The sequence below is a fragment of the Arachis ipaensis genome, chromosome B1, assembly GCF_059453495.1.
Source record: "Arachis ipaensis isolate K30076 ecotype BB chromosome B1, ASM5945349v1, whole genome shotgun sequence".
NCBI lineage: Eukaryota > Viridiplantae > Streptophyta > Magnoliopsida > Fabales > Fabaceae > Arachis > Arachis ipaensis.
In genome coordinates this window covers 137372417-137390802 of record NC_142436.1, presented here as the reverse complement: position 1 = coordinate 137390802, position 18386 = coordinate 137372417, and the positions used below count along the sequence as shown (strand labels likewise).

Here is an 18386-nt window from a genome sequence, read left to right as displayed (position 1 = left end):
TCGATGTTCATATTTTCTATAACTAAAAAAAATGATATGGAGGTCTTCATACTCAATATTGAGAATACTTCTATGAAAAATAATTTTATTAGTTTATAATAGATTTACTTATTAGCATATATGGTTAATGTGAAATTTGATTTTTCAATTTTAAAATAGGTATCTTCTTTTATGTTTAAAAAATTAATAAAATCCTTAATCTAGAAACATAAATCTTTGTATAAATATATTATAGTAATAGTACAAAAAATTTTACATAATTATCTAATCGAATTGATATATTTAATTTTTTAAATGATAAATTTAAATAAATAATTATTTTTACTAATATGTACAAAACTTTTTTGTTCATGACAAATTTTGAATTTAAACGTTCTTATATGTATACTGAAAAATTAATCCGGGGATTAAATTTAAACAATTAAACCCACTTGTAAGTTAAAAAAAATGATTGATTACAGATTTAAGAGTAATTGCTGTCTGACTAAATTAATTTCGAAACAATTTGTGGTTTTTTTAATCAGAAATTGGGGTTTCCCTGTTGTCTATATATTTACGGAAGGATCATATTCAGTGTGTTTTCGTGGACCGTGTTATCTTTCACCAATCACAACTTTTCATTTTTCAATTTACATCTTCGTTCTCTGTTTTCCTCCTTTTTTTTCTCCGAAAGCCCTTTCTTTTCTTCCTTGATTACATCCACGCGGTCATGGAGGAAGTTAACGGTATTATTCTCGCTTTAACTCCCATTTCTGGTTCCTGATTTTATTTCAAGCACAATTTCTTGAGCTTCTCTGATTTCAAGTTTCAATTTTTCTGGGCAATTCTGTGATTCTGGATTTTTCGACGCTTACCCTTTTCATCCGTTTGTATGATCCTGTAATTTTAAAGTACTGGGTCTGATGAACATGGAAAAAGTTCGTTGCTTTTTCTTTGTATTGTTCTGTAGAGCATTATTGCCAATTGTTTGTTTTGTTTGTCTTATTTGCAAACTGTGGACCCCTTATTGTATTTGGATGTGATCGATTAAAGTATATAATAGAGTTATTATAAAAAATAGGAACTTGCAGAGGAATGGTTTTGCTTTCTGTTAATTTGTGTTTGTGTTCTTGATTGTTTCAGTTGTAGAAACTAAGGATGGAACTGTTTCAGTAGCTTCTGCATTTGCTGGTCACCAAGAAGGTAATGCTTCTTCACAGTTCAGCTATCTTAATGTACATGGTTGACTTCTTGATTCATTGAGACAATTAGGTCCTATCTATCATCTCTGTTTGTACTGTGTTTTTCATTTTATTCGGTAACCGTTTATAAACTTGAATTTATGATCTATAATAGTCACTTTGTGAATTTGATACATTGGTAATTGAATATATATTGATACAAGTTATATTAAGATTTCTTACACTGGAGTTTTGAATGTATCAAATTTCTAAATTAATTGATAGTTTGAGATGGAGGGAGTACTTATTTGGCTTGAGTAATCAAATGATATGTCCATTGTTTCAAAAGCTACATACATGTGGGGTTTGATTTTGGAAAAGAAAAGGCATTGATTTGAATGTTTCGTTCTGGTGTTGCTTTCGGTTAATTAGCTGTGCAGGATAGGGACCATAAATTTCTAAGAAAAGCAGTTGAAGAAGCATACAAAGGAGTAGATTCTGGACATGGAGGTCCTTTTGGTGCTGTTATAGTTTGCAATGATGAAGTAGTAGCTAGTTGTCACAACATGGTTCTTAGTCATACTGACCCAACCGCACATGCAGAAGTTACAGCAATAAGGGAGGTAAGATTAAATCCAAATGATTTCCTCATACAGTATGAAAATTGCATAATTTGCTAAACATATCTAACACAATGGTTATCTGGCGTTGGCACTGTTATCCAATGTTTTCAGCAAATACAAAGTAGCTAGATGCCTAGATCTCTATTTGAATTTTAGTATGTCAACGATGACACTGATGAATGTGCTGCAACATTGTCGAGAATGCAACATTCTTTCCACAATTTACATGTTGTTGCACTTTGGTTTGGAAAAATTCTTAGTTCTTCTGTATATAGAAAAATGTTTGTAGTTTTGTTCCGTTGAACAATAGGTTAATGAGTAGACACTAGACAGAAATTCAATACCTGCCATCACAGTCAAGATATCGGAATGGATAGTTGAGACTTGATAACCTTTTACATGTTGAGAAAAGAGACTAAAAACTGGTTAGTCTGTGTACATCTTTCTTTTAACGGTTTAGATGTGGCAATTTTTTTTTTTTGTAATTAATGTCAACATAAAAATTGATAAATGCTTTTGCTTTCAGTTGAATTGATTAGTGCATTGCTTTCATTTTACAGGCTTGTAAGAAGCTTAAGAAGATAGAACTGTCAGATTGTGAAATATATGCTTCTTGTGAACCTTGCCCCATGTGCTTTGGTGCAATCCACCTTTCTCGAATTAAGGTTGGCAACTTGGCGTGACATGCTTTCCCTATTTTTTTTTTTTTTCCCTATATGCAGTCCTCCTATCTTGTTTAGATCATAATGTAGTATTCTTTCCAAGCAGAGGTTGGTTTATGGAGCCAAGGCCGAAGCAGCAATTGCTATTGGGTTCGATGACTTTATCGCAGATGCATTGCGAGGTACCGGATTCTATCAGAAAGCACAGCTGGAGATCAAAAGAGCCGATGGCAACGAGGCCATGATCGCGGAAGAGGTGTTCGAGAAAACGAAGGAAAAGTTCCGAATGTATTAGATCTTTTTAATTCATTTCATCACATCTGATTGAAAATTGGCCATTCCGGATTGATTGGCTTCATTTAAATTATGGAAATTGTTGATAAATAGATTGGTTTCATTTGGGATGTAACAATTTACATGCTAGGATTGGGATTGTTTCTGTTGTACTACTAATCTTCACACAGGAAGATATATCAAATGCATTTCTTTACTTCTTTGCCATCTCCATTACCACTGATATTGAAACTTGAAATGTAAGGCTACATTTTCTTTTAGTTCCTTATGATTTTCGTGGCCAGTGATTTTCATAATGTGGTTCACTATTTGAGTATTTGCTAGCTGGATTGAAGAATATGCTACTGCTGCACTCTTCACTCAGACATTTGGAACCGTTTTGCTTCTTGTTTTTTGGTTATGGGGCAAAACTATTAATGGGCTTAACATGTTTTGAATAGAGAGCATTCATGGTAAGCTACATAACCCTTAAATGGAGGTCCAAGTCTTCTAGTTCATAAAAATGAGACGTGATCTTTTTTCTGGTTGGGTAGACTATAGTTTTGTGATTTTGTTCTTGGCTTTTAAAAGTGTGTGTTTTGGAAATTTTCCTAGTTACTCTAGTTTGATCACTGCAAACTCTAACACAAATGGGCGTGGATTCATGCAAAATTTTCACAAGACTAAACCATATTCATATCTCACTATAAAGTAAAGAAGGAAACCTAAATATGATTTGTGACAAAATAATAATAATAATAATAATAATAATAATAATAATAATAATAATAATAAAAGATTATATACGACCAAGTCAAATAACTTTTTCCCATAAAGTTATTCATTTCTAAAAAAAAGAAAGGAATAAGCTGAGATTGTAAAATTCAGAAAGTAAGTAGAATGTAATTACAAAAATACTATATGGATATTAAAAATCAATTATTAAATCAGTCACTATATAATCAACTTGGGTTGGTCGAAATTTCTGCTGTTTCTGTTGAATAATCAAGTAACTTCGATTTCACCTTTTATCGAAATTGGGTTCAGTCTATCGTTGTTCAATATCGAAAAGAATGCTTATCTTTCTCCCATGCATTTTCGCATTAACGAGACGAAATTTTAAGACAAGTCTATAGTCAGTTCAATCCACTGCAACCCCCTGAAACAAGGACCATAGCAGTACTGGAACCTTCGACTTGTGGTTCCACTCTTACTCTTGCAAAAGTTGGAGACGGATTAGTCGTTAGCCTTAATTAATTTTTTGTATATATCCAAGATATATAGATGACATTGACGAGTGTTTACTCCATCTCTTTCCTCCTAATCTCCTATTATTTGTTTTAACGATCATTTCTCCATTTTTATTGTGATTCATAGCATATATGCCTAACACCAGCACACCAATTTGTTTTCCCACTGGCATTTTCAAATAATGTTGCTGATATCGATTTGTAATTATTATTATAGGGGTACGCATTTTGCGTTTGATAATGTGATTTGCGGCTATACAAATTATTTACTTGTCAAGTCAACGCAATAGAGAAAACGCGAAACCAAACTAGATGACATCAAAATCAAACACTCACATGAACACAGGAGGAAGAAGAAGAAGAATGAGTCAATCAAAGAAAGGAATAATGGTTTAGTGTGAAGGAGGGCAGCGCCGATATCCTTTACCAGATTCTAATTTCTAGCTTATATGATTATTTGTTTTTTCTCTTCATTGCATTGGATTGGATTGCATGCACACATAGACATATACTATACGACTTTGAAGTTTGAAGTAAGTCCAAGTTGAAGGGTTAGTTTTATTTGATGTCATTATCAAAAGTAAACGTAAGACTTTTGAAAAATAAGGCAATGCCGCATGCTACAAGTAAATCGCTATTTGCATTATGGTCCTCTCTAGTTGAAAGTTGCAACTTTGGACCATCGTTTTGATTTTCTGCTTTCTTTCATTGTCTCTTAGCTTCCCTCTCGAAGACGACACGACACACTTATATATATATATTCTTCTTTTCTTTTTCTTTTTCTTTTTCTCCTCCACTACATTACATAACAGTGCCGTGAAGAAAGGGAGACAACAAATTGAAGGCCATAACTTCTACTATATATACACATAACATGACTATGAATATTCCTAAGTAAGTATCAACAAGCTAAGGTTTAACATATATATAGTGACATGCTTATTATATAGTATCAAATACAAAAATAATATTTAACCTTTGGAAACATGTAATTGTTATTTAGAAAGACACACATATATAGTGATAGTAATCGATTGACTTGTTTATTTAAATAAGTATTAAAGATTCAAATCCACAACATACTCTTAAACTAGAAGCTTAAGTATTTTTTAGCCAATAGCATTAATTAATTAAAATTTGGTTGCAAAGAGTATCATTGAGAATATATATATATATAACTTCATGGATCGGATTCGATCTGCATATCCGTAGTATTTATCTAAATTTGATCCGAAAATTGCGGATATCCATCTGATTCACAAAGTTATTAGATCAAATCCGATCCGCAGATCCGATCCGCAAGATTATCGGATTGGATTGTAAATTTCATGTAGATATCCGCATATCCGTGGATCCATAGAAATAAATAAGTAAATATTCTTTTTATATTTTAAATATTTTTTTATATTTTATTTTAATTAATAATTATCATGTATTATTTTATTTTTATTATTTAAAAAAAGTATGTTTAATAATATTTTAAAAGTAAACATATTTAAAATAGTAAAAAAATGATATTTTATTTATATTTTTTAAATAAAAATAAATTTTTTAAAATATTTATATATTTTGCGGATATATCTGAGATCCAATCCGATCCGCAAATGTGTGAATCGGATCAGATCGGATCTAACCTTAAAAATTATGGATATTAAATCAGATTCTATCCGATAATTTTAATGCGGATTGAGATTTTGAACATATTCAATTTGATTCGATCCGCGTTCCCTAAAGAAATGCTTAAAGCTATGTATAGTCATAAAGACCTTCGTCTACCAATAAGAACAACCAAGATTACAAAAGGTTCACTCTCCAATTAGACACTTAGAATTCCATCAATCATAGTCTATAGATATCTAAATATAAAAGAAGCTAAGATCGATCCCAATTAACTAATCCGATTCAACAGTTCGAACCAGGTATTATAAAGTAGAAATTTCTCAACAAAAATCTTTTCCATTATTCTCAATCTACAATAAGAATTTAATGAATATGTTTGGAGAACCTGAAAATAATATAAATATGATGGTCCAAATGTTGATCAAATAATTAATGCGGGAGAGACGCGCAAAGAATAATTGTCCAAGTCTTCTTGTAGGACCTCATCATCATCATCATAAATATATAATCTTTGGATAAATTCCTTCAAAATATCACATCAATGCAAGTATTATTATATATGCTTCTGGATGAAGTGTATGTTAAAATTATTTTATCTCTATATTGAGTACTACACGGCCTCCTTTTTCAATATATAGGTTAATTAATTGGCTTGCTTTGAATAAGAATATTCTTTAACCTAATTAATTATTACCGTGTATCAATCATAAATTTGAAGGCCAATTTCGAGTCTTTCAGATTTCCTTTTCCTTGAAATAAGAAAATAAGAATGCTATATACGTGTTGGTAGTTTTAAATAAATTTTTTAGTAATGCTAAAAAGTCAATCTTTTTAAAGTTAATATCGGTTAAAATTTTAAAAATTATTTTTGTATCTTAAATTCTAATATTTTAATTCTAAACTCTAAATTATAAATTCTAAAATAATATTAGTTAATGTTGGCTAATTAAAAATTAATTTTTTTATACTTTTTTTAAATTGTTTATCCTTATAAAATATTTGTTTGTTGGTTTTGGTTCAATAATATTTAAATGACTTTTGCTTTAATCATATCGTTAATTTTACTCCATTAAATATTGTCATCATGACATGTTAAATATTAATATAACATGATTTGTTACATTAACACTTATTTCAGTTATTTTGTTACATTTTCATTCAACTTAGCCCATTAATGGCACAACTAATAATAAAGATTAAAACTAATATTTTCAAAATTTTAAAGCACCAAAACAAAAGTATCAAGAGTGAAGTTATAGTAAATGATCACATTTGTCTAAGATGATTTATTTTTTAAATTGGTTTTTGAGAAAAAATTTTAATTAATTTTTTTTTTCAAAAATTTTAAATTAATCACATTAGTTCTTTAATCCATTGCTGATGACATTAGAGTTTGTTGATATGACATGTTAAGTGACATCCATCACATACTTCATAATTTTAATTAGCTGCTAAGTGCTAACGTAATAAATTTATGAAATCAATTTTAAATTGAGAAATTTTAATGCATTAATGTTCCTCTTAATTTGGAGTTGATTTGATTTAATTGCATAAAATTGTTATATTAGCACTAATTAGAAATATTAGGTGTGAATCGTAGTTATTAGTCTAGTGTCATTTAATGTGCCACATCAGTAAATTATAATTTCGTTAGTAATGAAAGAGACGAAAAAACTAATTTAAACTAACTTAAAATCTTTGAAAAACGAATTTAATTAAAAAAAATAAAAACTAATTTAAAAAATAAATAATTTTTAAAAAATGACTATTTATTCAATAAAATTATTATATTAGTGCATAATTTTTCCAAGGAAATTTCAAGCTAAGGTTCCTTCGTAGCTACCAAATAAAATATCAAAATAAAACAATTGGTAGTTTGTATTTTCTGATTATGCCTATTTATGCTTGCATACACATTGACCACGACATGAATGGATCTTGACTCTCTTGTCATAATAACCCAAAATCCTTGTCGGAAAATTAATATGTATGTCCCTTCCACTTTTATTTCACTCTTTCGTTCTTCAAAATCTTTTCCGGCTTTTTAACTGCATCTTTTAGAATATTGATAGGTTTTTTTTTCTTTCGGGCGTTACCGTACGTTCTCATACTATTATTAAAATTACCACAAAAGGAAAAGAAAATTGGAATATAACAAATCATCTTCATTATTCTAGCCAAAAACCCTCCAATCATGCATGCTCTAGCTAGAAATTGAACTATATTTATTTATATATATTACTATTCAAATTCAGTTCCATGATCAATGGTGACAACCAGCTGATAAATAATCAATAAATAAACAGTTGCGTGCCTGTGTTTTGTTGAATAAAAGATCAACGAAATATTCATTCCATAGATGTGACATTAGCATAATAAAATAGTCGAAATAGACTGCGTTTGTTTCTGATAATATAATAAGATAAGACATTGAAAATAAGATATAAAAGACAAAAATATAAAATTTAATGTTCTTGTATTCTGTTCGGTAGGTCGGGTACCGGACGGTTCGGGTTAGGACCCTGAGGTCAACGCTTCGGATGGTGGGAAAGCCCGTCTGGTCGTGGTTTCCTGGTCCCGGGTGAGCGAGGTCCCGAGCACTTCGTGTGGAGAGGGGGTGCCACCTGCAAAGACACTCCGACGCCCTTGTCAGAATATGTGCAGGCGGAGAGGAAATGGTGTGTGAATGTGACGTACCTCGGGGGAAGAGCCATTCTTCCCCTTATATACATGTCAGCCCTGGGCCCCTCTGGAGGTCAGGCCCATATTCCCAGGGACGCTGTCCCATAGCTGTGTGCGAGCTGTATGGGACGCGTGTCCGGGTCGGTAGAAGCTCGGGTCGGGTCGACCCGCAGGAGTCTTGGGCTGGGCCGTAACAGTGCCCCCGACGCGTCAGCGATGGTCGTGAAGGCCATGGGTGGCGCGTGATCTCTACGCTCGTTCGTTGTCGTCGAGTCGGCTGATCGTGGGAGGGACGCGTCCCCTGCGCGCGTGTCTCTTGATCTGCTGTGGCATCTGTTTGCCGTTTCGTTCTCCGCGCTGGGTATTAAATGCTCATAATGATTTGAAAAAACCCGTGCGCAAAGACCATTTTGCCCTTGCTTCCTTTCACGCCTTTGGGGGTGGTTTTTAAGCAGTTTTCTCCCTATCCACTTCCCACTTCTTATTATTTCCAACTCCTTCTCTCCCTAACATCCAAAGCTTCCTGTGCGAACTCCCTCTTGCTCCAACTTTCAGTCCAGATTTCCTTCATCGTTCCAGGTAATCTTTTGGTTTCTTTCTTCTGGTATCTGTGTTATGTTCTGTTGTTGTGTGATTTGCTGTTTGCGTTTGTTGCATGGCTGGTTTATTTTTGTTGAGAGGTTTTTCAGTGCTGGGGTAGGTGAGTTAGGGAAGGGGTACCATTCCAGGATAGGCTTTTTTGGGTGGTTTGTGAGGTAGGCGTAGTTTTTAGCCGTATCTGGTCATGATTGAGTTGAAAAGGTGTAGTTTCTGAGTTTTTTCGGGCTCCCGACCTCATAGACTAACGGAGTGGTACCCCGCTGTAAGTATGCCTCGCGTTGTCTCCCGGTCTTCCGGATCTGCTACGGCTTACGACCCGTATGCTTGGGTGACTGACGATATAAGGAGTTCACCCAACCAGATGGACTTGGAGGAATTGACGGAGTTCCGTCAAGCCGGCTACTTATGTGGGGGTACTGACGAGGAGGCCAACTACGAGGCCATTGTCCCGTTTCCTCATGAGCGTATTTATGAGCTCAATTTTCATTCCCCCCGCATCCCCGATTGGATCTGGTTTTATAAGTCCATGTTCACGCAAGTTGGCGTTCGGATACCGTTCTCCGAGTTTCAAATGGCGCTGCTGAACCGGATATCCGTCCCCCCGTCCCAACTTCATCCGAACAGCTGGGCTTCGATCCGCTGCTTCGAGATGGTCTGCGAGTACTTGGAGCTACCGACATCGGTGGACGTTTTTCTCTTTTATTTCAACCTTACCAACCCTTCCAAACAGGGGAAGGCGAGAAAAGGGTTTCTTTCTTTCCGTGCTGCCCAGGGTAGGAAGATTTTTAGCCTTTTTGAGGACTCCTACCATGGTTTTAAGGATAAGTATTTCAAGGTTCGTCCCGTCAAAGGTCGTCACCCCTTCTGGTTGTCGTTAGAGGGGGAGCGTCTCATCCAGACTTACTGGAGCTTTGGCGCGGGGTCGAATCCTTTTGTTAAAGTGTCGTACAAAAGGTTGTCGGCTGTAGATAAGCAGATAGCGAATGTCCTTCTTGCTATCTTTGAAAAGAACCCCGTGAACCCCCATCTTCTTATGGGTGAACGGGAGGCCGCCAGGAGCTATATTCGTGAGTTGTTTTCCTTGTTTGCCTATGTTTGTCATTATTTTTTCTCTTTCCGATCTAACGATTATTCGTGCTTGTTGTTTGTTGTAGTGGAATTGTCTGCCACCGTGACCAGTCTTGAGAATCTGATGAAGACCTTTTTTGAGGTAAGTGATGACGAGAATGCCGAAGAGAAGGACGTCGGCAAGTCGGAGGGTCCTTCAGGGGAGAAAGAGGATCAGGCTTCTCCTGTCCGGGAAACCGAAACTTCGGGAAAACAGGCCGCAGGGGGTCAGGCTTCTCCTGTCCATGAGGAAGGGGGCGCTGACGGGCACGTGACTCTCACCCCTCATCCGGATAGTGACGTGGAGCTTATCCACACTCCCAAGAAGCGAAATATGTCTTCCAGCCCGGAAGGGGCCCTTACCATAATGGAGAGGAATTTTGATGCTTCCAAGTTCATTGACTCCCAACTGATACCCGGGACAGAAGAGCATTTTCATGCAACCGAGCTGTCCGGGCAGGCGAGGTGGATGTATCGCACCTTGCTTCGTGGGGCCGTGATAGCTCGGAAGGTCGAGTTTGAGTTATCCGGTATGGAGGCGCTTCGGAGGAAGTTTGAGTCTTCTGTTAAGGCGAACAATGACTTTAAGGCTCAAGTTGAACTCCTCCAGGGTCAGCTGTCCGAGATGGGGGGAAAGCTTAATGCTGCTGAGGAGAAGTCGTCGTTTGTTGCGGAGAGGTTGAAGGCGTCCGATGAGACCGTGGCCCGGCTTCTTGAGCGTGAGATGACATTGGAAGGTCAATTGAACGCCGCTCAGGGTCGGGTTGTCGCCTTGGAAAAGGAGCGGGAGCAGGCCGTCTCGGAGGCGAAGGCCGCTAAGGCAGAGGCCGTTGAGCTTAAGAAGAAGCTTAAGGTGGCCAAGGAGCAAGGGAAGAATGCCATCTTGATGACCGAAGATGCCCTGAAGGCTCAGCTGAAGATTGCTGCTCCTGATTTCGAGACGTCGTCAATTGGTGTTTTCAAGACTATTCAAGACGGGAAAATTGTTGATATGCCGAGGAAATGAAGTCTCGTAACTTGGGATATTTTGTAATGCATTTGCTGAACAACCTGTTGATACTTTGTCGTTTTGTTTGCTTTGAACAATTTACTTGTCCGTTTCGTATTTTGACGCTTTATAAGTTATCGTCGTTTGATTGGTATGATTTTTGCCTGTTTCATTATTTTGTCGTGTTGCCGTTATCGTGTTACCGTTTATTCTGGGCGGGCTTATTTCTTGTGCCCGTCTCGCCGTTTTTGCATTTGGCAGCAGTTCGGACCGATTTGGTCGCGTAGTCGTCGAATTGGTTGAGGCCTATGAGCCGTCTGGCTCCCGGGGTGATCAATCCCGGGGTGCCGTTTTAGGTTTTGGTCACGAGGAACAGATATGAAGTAAGAAAGTTTTAACAAGTAAAAAATTTGAACAAGTGAAAATTACTCGTCAGTTGGGTAAGTATTTGACAAAGTAAGTAAACAAGATGAATTAACATGTGGACGGGGCAAATACTAACTATCTGGCTAGGCTCCCTAGTCGGTGAGCCGGTGGGTCAGGAGTAGAACCTCTTTAGGTTACCTGCGTTCCATGTTCTGGGTATTTCCTTGCCGTCAAGTTTTTCGAGTTTGTAAGCGCCCTTGCCGAGTACCTCCCTTACCCTGTAGGGACCTTCCCAATTTGTCGCCAGCTTTCCTTCCCCTGGGGTCGGGACGCCGATGTCGTTGCGTCGCAGGACGAGGTCCCTTTCTTCGAAGTCTCGTTTGAGGACTTTTGCGTTGTAACGCAGGGCTATTCTTTGTTTCAGCGCCGTTTCTGTTAGGTGAGCCATCTCCCTTGTTTCCTCGATCAGGTCTTTCTCGACCGCTTCGCTCATGCCCGCGAGTAGTAGTCGGGGGCTTGGTTCGCCGATTTCGACTGGTATCACCGCGTCGACTCCGTATGTTAGGCGAAAGGGAGTTTCCCCCGTGGCGCTTTGCTCGGTTGTCCGGTAGGACCATAAGACGGAGGGGAGTTCGTCAGCCCAGTTTCCCTTCTTACTGTCTAGGCGCTTCTTTAGACCAAGAAGGATGACTTTGTTTGCGGCCTCTACCTGCCCGTTTGTTTGGGGGTGTTCTATTGAGGAGAACTTTTGCTTTATCTCCAGGCCAGAGAGGAATTCCATGAACTTCTTGTCGGTGAACTGGGTCCCATTGTCCGAGATAACGACCTCCGGTATGCCGAAACGGGTTATCACCTGCCTCCACATGAACTTCTGGCAGTTGGAGGACGATATCGTGGCCAGCGGTTCAGCCTCTACCCATTTGGTATAGTAGTCAATGGCTACAATGAGGTATTTGACTTGTCCTGGGCCGACCGGGAAGGGTCCCAAGAGGTCGACTCCCCATTGTGCAAAAGGTCGTGTGGTCGTTAGCGAGCTTATCTCGGAAGCCGGTGCCTTGTGGAAGTTGGCGTTTTGTTGACACTTCGTGCATTTTCTGACGAATTCCTTTGAGTCCTTCATCATTGTTGGCCAGTAGTATCCTGCTCGGATGAGCTTCCTTGCTAGGGCTTTGCCCCCGATGTGGTGTCCGCAACACCCTTCGTGGACTTCTCTAAGCACGTAGTCCATTTGGTCAGGGTGCAAACACTTCAATAGGGGCTGGCTGAGTCCCTTTTTGAATAGTTGTCCCTGTATGATTGCATATCTGGCCGCCTCCCTTCTTAAAGCTTTGGCTGCCTTCTCATCTTCAGGCAACTTGCCGAGTTCCAGGAAGTTGGTAATGGGGTCCAGCCATGAGGGGCTCGACTCCGTCAGGTGGAGGGCGACCGTTGGTTCCTTCACCATGCCCTGGATGAGCGACCGGTTACCCGATCCTGGCTTTGTGCTCGCAAGCTTCGACAAAAGGTCTGCTCGTGTGTTCTTTTCTCTTGGAACGTGCTGGATAATGACCTCCTGGAACTGGCTTGTCATTTGCTTAACCTTTTCCAAGTACTTTTAGAGGAGGGGGTCCCGGGCTTGGTAGCTTCCGTTTATCTGCGAGGTGACGACTTGGGAGTCGCTGCATACTTCGACCCTTGTCGCCCCGACTTCCCGAGCCAGCATTAGTCCGCCTAGGAGAGCCTCATATTCTACTTGGTTGTTCGACACGGGGAACTCGAACTTGGTCGATTGCTCATAGATAACCCCTGCTGGGCTTTCCAAGATGACCCCTGCTCCTCCGGACGTTTGGTTGGAGGCTCCGTCCACATGAAGCCTCCACCGTGTGCCCGTTTCCTCGGGAGGGTCGCCCGCTACCTCCACCAAGAAGTCTGCCATTGCCTGGGCCTTGATTGCGTGTCGAGGCTCATACTGTAGGTCATATTGTGAGAGCTCGATGGCCCAGGTCATCATCCTACCAGCCAAATCAGGTTTTTGCAGTATTTGCCGAATCGCCTGATCTGTCCTCACAACTATACGGTGACTCTGGAAGTATTGTCTTAACCTTCGGGAGGATACTAGGAGCGCCAGCGCCAGTCTTTCCAGTTTACTATACCTCAGCTCTGGTCCCTGGAGTGCCCTGCTCACGAAGTAGACGGGCTGTTGTGTCCTTGCTTCTTCTGTAACGAGGACCGCGGCAAGCGCTTCCTCGGTTACTGATAGGTAGAGGTAGAGCGGTTCTCCGGCTCTGGGTTTCCCGAGGACTGGTGGTGCCGCCAAGATTTGCTTGATTTGGTTGAATGCCTCTTCGCACGCTGGTGTCCATTCGAACGTCATTCCCTTTCTCATTAAATTGAAGAAAGGTAGGGCCCTTGCTGCCGATGCGCCGAGGAAACGGGACAAAGCTGTCAATCTCCCAGCAAGTCTCTGGACGTCTTTGATGCAACCCGGACTCTTCATTTGAAGGACCGCTTGGCATTTTTCGGGATTGGCTTCCACTCCTCTTTGAGTGATCATGAAGCCCAGGAACTTTCCGGCCTCCATGGCGAACGCGCATTTGAGCGGATTAAGCCTCATGCCGTGTTGTCGTAGGGACGAGAAAACGTCGTTAAGGTCGCTCAAGAGATCGTCAGGTCGGGCGGTCTTTGCGAGTATGTCATCTACATAGACTTCCACTGTTTTGCCCAGGAGTTCGCTGAATATCTTATTCATCAACCTTTGGTATGTGGCTCCTGCATTTTTTAGACCAAATGGCATTACCTTGTAACAATAGATGCCCCCTGGCGTTATGAACGCCGTTTTTTCCTCGTCGGGTCGATGCATCGGTATCTGATTGTACCCTGAGTAGGCGTCCATGAAGCTCAGATATCTGTACCCTGCCGCTGCGTCGACGAGTGCATCAATATTAGGTAGGGGGTAGCAGTCTTTGGGACAAGCCTTGTTGAGGTCAGAGTAGTCTACGCACATTCTCCACCTCCCGTTGTGTTTTTTAACCAGAACCACATTCGACAACCAAGTCGAGTAATCCAATTCCCGGATGAATCCCGCTTCTAAGAGGCTGGCCGTTTGCTTGGCTACCTCGTTCGCCCTTTCCTGTGACATTTTCCTCCTTCTCTGGGCCACTGGTTTGGCTCCTGCCTTTATGGCCAGGTGATGCGACATGAGCTGGGGGTCTATCCCTGGCATGTCGGCAGGTGTCCAGGCGAAGAGGTCGGCATTAGCCCTGATCATCTCCATCAAAGGCTCCTTTATTTCGTGCGGGAGGTTTCTGTTTATGAATGTGAATTTATCGTCCTCCTCGCCGACTCTGAACTTTTCCAAGTCTCCTTCTGGCTCTGGTCTGGGTTTGTCGTCTACCCTGGCGTCCAGGTCGGCCAGGAAAACCCCTGACGCTTCCTTGGATTTTTTTCTGAGAGAAAGGCTGGCGTGGTCGCAAGCGACCGCCATTTCCAAGTCGCCCCGGAGGGATCCCACGGATCCGTCATCGGTGATGAACTTCATCACCAGTAATTTCGTACTGATAGCTGCCCCCAGGTCGTTAATGGTCTTTCTCCCCAGGATGATGTTATAAGCCGTCGAATCTCGTAATATTACAAAGTCTGCCATGATTGTCCTCCGTCTCTGCCCTTGTCCCACAGAGGTCGGGAGTGTGATGATTCCGTCTGGCTTGATGAAGTGGTCTCCTAACCCTACCACACCGTGCTGGTGGGTCGTCAGGTCGGAATCTCTCAATCCCAGGGCATCGAAAACGTTTCGGAACATGATGTTTGAGTCTGCCCCCGTGTCTACCAGGATTCGTTTGACGAGGCCAGTTCCGACCCTAGCCGTGATGACCATGGGCGGACTTTCCGGCACCTCGTCAAACCATTGGTCCTCCGGGCCGAAAGAGATAGGTGGGAGACCCTTAAGACTCCTAACAGGTGGGGTGGAGACCGCTAGGACCTTGGCATCTTTCTTCTGCGCCGATTTCGACCTCGGGGCGGTATTCCTGGCCGTCACCACGTTTACCACCGTGAGACCGTGGTCGTCACCCTCTGGTTCCTGTCGTCGTCTTGTTGGTCGGGATCTGTCTTCGTTGTCGTTGTCCCGGTTGCGTCTCCTTGGTTCCCTTATAAGGTGGGAGAAGTCGGCGAGTTTGCCGTCCCTGATAGCTTGCTCGAGGGCATCCTTTAGGTCAAAGCAGTCTTGGGTCTTGTGCCCGTAACCCTTGTGATACTCGCAGTAGAGGTTCTTGTTTCCTCCCGTCCTGTCCTTCAGTGGTCGGGGCTTCGACAGTATCCCATTTTCTGCTATCTGTTGGTAAACTTCAGTGATCGATGCCGTGAGGGGGGTGTAGTTGGTGAACTTCCCAACTCGGGGGAACGGTTTGGGTGGTTTACTCGGACCGCCGTCCCTGGCGTGTTCCTTTGGTCTTTCTCTGGCTTCGAAGTGCCGGGATTGGTTGTAGGCGGGCTGCCGTTTATTGGCAGCCACAACCCGGCTGACTTCCTCGTCATTAATGTATTCTTTGGCCACGCACTGGATCTCTTGCATTGTCCAGACGGGCTTTGTGGTGAGGTGTTTCCTGAAGTCCTCATTCGAGAGCCCGTTCGTTAAGCACAAACTTGCCACTGAGTCCGTCAGACCGTCAATTTCCAAGCACTCGTCATTAAAACGGTCCAGGTACTTCCTGGTCGGCTCTCCGGGTCTCTGTGTCACCCCCAGCAAATTGATTGGGTGTTTAGCTTTGACAATCCTAGTTGTGAACTGAGCCAGGAAGGCGTGGCTGATGTCGGAGAATTGGGTCACCGAGCCTTGCGGGAGGTTGTTAAACCACCGTATTGCCGGGCCCGCTAAGGTGACCGGAAAAGCGCGACATCTGACCTCGTCTCCCACCCCTTCTAGGTTCATCCTGGCCTCAAAGGCCGTCAAATGTTCCAGGGGGTCTTGCGTTCCGTCATACTTCATGTCTGTCGGCTTGTCGAAGTGTTTTGGTAGTCGGACCTCGAGTACAGAGCGGTGGAAAGGGGTCGCTCCTATTATGACGGGTCCTCGGGCAGTTCTTCTCGACTCATTGTTCTCGCGGTGGGCTTCCTCGTCGCCCCTGTTCGACGCGCGCTGCCTTTCCTGTCGGGCGTAGATGATGGGGTCGCGACTTCTCCTCCTGGGGCGTACTCGCCCCCCAGTGCTCTCTGACTCATACTGGGGGCTCGGCGTGCGCCTTGAGCGGCTCCTCGAGCGGGAATGGGTGGGACTCCGTTCTGGGGAGCATTGGTCGCGCTCTCTTTCTGCTAGCCGGCGCTCTAAGTCCTGCATTCTATGGCGTAGTTCTTGCATTATCCTGGCGTGGTTATCACCCGTCCCCCCGAAGGGGCGTCTCTCGTGAGTCTGTGTCGCATCCCTCGGGGGCGACCGTTGTTGTTGCCGGGATTCCGTCGCGACGGCGCCTCCCCCGAGTTTGGGGGTGCTACCTCGGAACCTGTCCCAGTCTAGACCAGCACGAAATCCATGAACGTTGTTCCCCACAGACGGCGCCAATGTTCGGTAGGTCGGGTACCGGACGGTTCGGGTTAGGACCCTGAGGTCAACGCTTCGGATGGTGGGAAAGCCCGTCTGGTCGTGGTTTCCTGGTCCCGGGTGAGCGAGGTCCCGAGCACTTCGTGTGGAGAGGGGGGTGCCACCTGCAAAGACACTCCGACGCCCTTGTCAGAATATGTGCAGGCGGAGAGGAAATGGTGTGTGAATGTGACGTACCTCGGGGGAAGAGCCATTCTTCCCCTTATATACATGTCAGCCCTGGGCCCCTCTGGAGGTCAGGCCCATATTCCCAGGGACGCTGTCCCATAGCTGTGTGCGAGCTGTATGGGACGCGTGTCCGGGTCGGTAGAAGCTCGGGTCGGGTCGACTCGCAGGAGTCTTGGGCTGGGCCGTAACATATTCTATTTAGTGATAAAATAGAATAAATTATAAAAATTCAATTTATTATCATTTTTTTCATTCAAAAAATTTGAAAAAAAATATAATTATAAAAAATTAACAAAAATAATGAAAGAAAAATAAAAAATAAGTTGTGTTCTTTGTTAATATTTCTATATTTTGTCTATTAAAATAAATACAAAATATACTAATTCAGTATTTTTAGACACAATATCTCTATTCATATCTTATTTATCAAATACGATTTTATGTCTTAATATCTCTATTTTAATGTCATGTCCCAATAAACAAATGCAGCCATATAGATGAGTTTAATTTAGTCAAGTCCTTTGATGCAAACAGGTGATGTTATTGTATATAGGGAGTATATATAAATATTGTCACTTTAATTATCTGCAAGAAATTCTAAATCTCAAAAACTTTTAGTAAATAATTTACTAATACATTAAATTTTTTTATATTTTATCAGTTTTTATTTAAACGTATATATATATATATATATATATATATATATATATATATGAATCTAATATAATTTATTACATTCATATTACACATAATTTATATAAATTATTGACAGAAAATATATACATAAATTATTATATTTATCATTTTTTTTAAATTAGCTACATATACATGTATGTTAATTAGAGAAAAAAAATAAATCTTTTGATCATCTATTGGAAACTCCTAATTAATTAAAGCTTTTACTATAGAAATTGTAATAATAATATTAATAATTTCATTCGCCGTATACATACGATGATATAGATGTTATCCTTTGATTCCTTTCTCTATATAATGTGTAAAGCATCTATAGATCTAATGAAATTTTTTTTTAAATTTGTAGGTGAGAATGCACCACACTTCTATACTTGACTTACCTTACTATAACATCTAAAGTTGTATTTAGAAGAGATGCTGAAATTAAAAGACAAAAATTAAAAAATTAAATCTAAATTAAATTTTTGTATTATATTTTAAATAAAATATATAAAATTTATTTATGATTTAGTATATTTTTAGTTTATAATAAATATGAATATGAAATAAGAATATTTATTAAAATATTTTTAATTATTAAAAGAATGTTATTAAAATTTTAGTTTTTATTTTTAAATAT

At 40.7% G+C, this 18386-nt stretch overlaps 1 protein-coding gene across 1 annotated transcript; it reads left to right on the top strand.

Annotated features, from left to right (window-relative positions):
* Window positions 1–491: 491 nt before the first annotated feature.
* Window positions 492–2946, top strand: LOC107635635 (guanosine deaminase). The gene is made up of 5 exons (XM_016339162.3): window positions 492–725; window positions 1123–1182; window positions 1593–1783; window positions 2344–2448; window positions 2552–2946. The coding sequence occupies exons 1-5, from the start codon at window positions 710–712 to the stop codon at window positions 2738–2740; spliced, it is 561 nt and encodes a 186-aa protein (XP_016194648.1). The 5' UTR covers window positions 492–709; the 3' UTR covers window positions 2741–2946.
* The last annotated feature ends 15440 nt before the right edge of the window (window positions 2947–18386 follow it).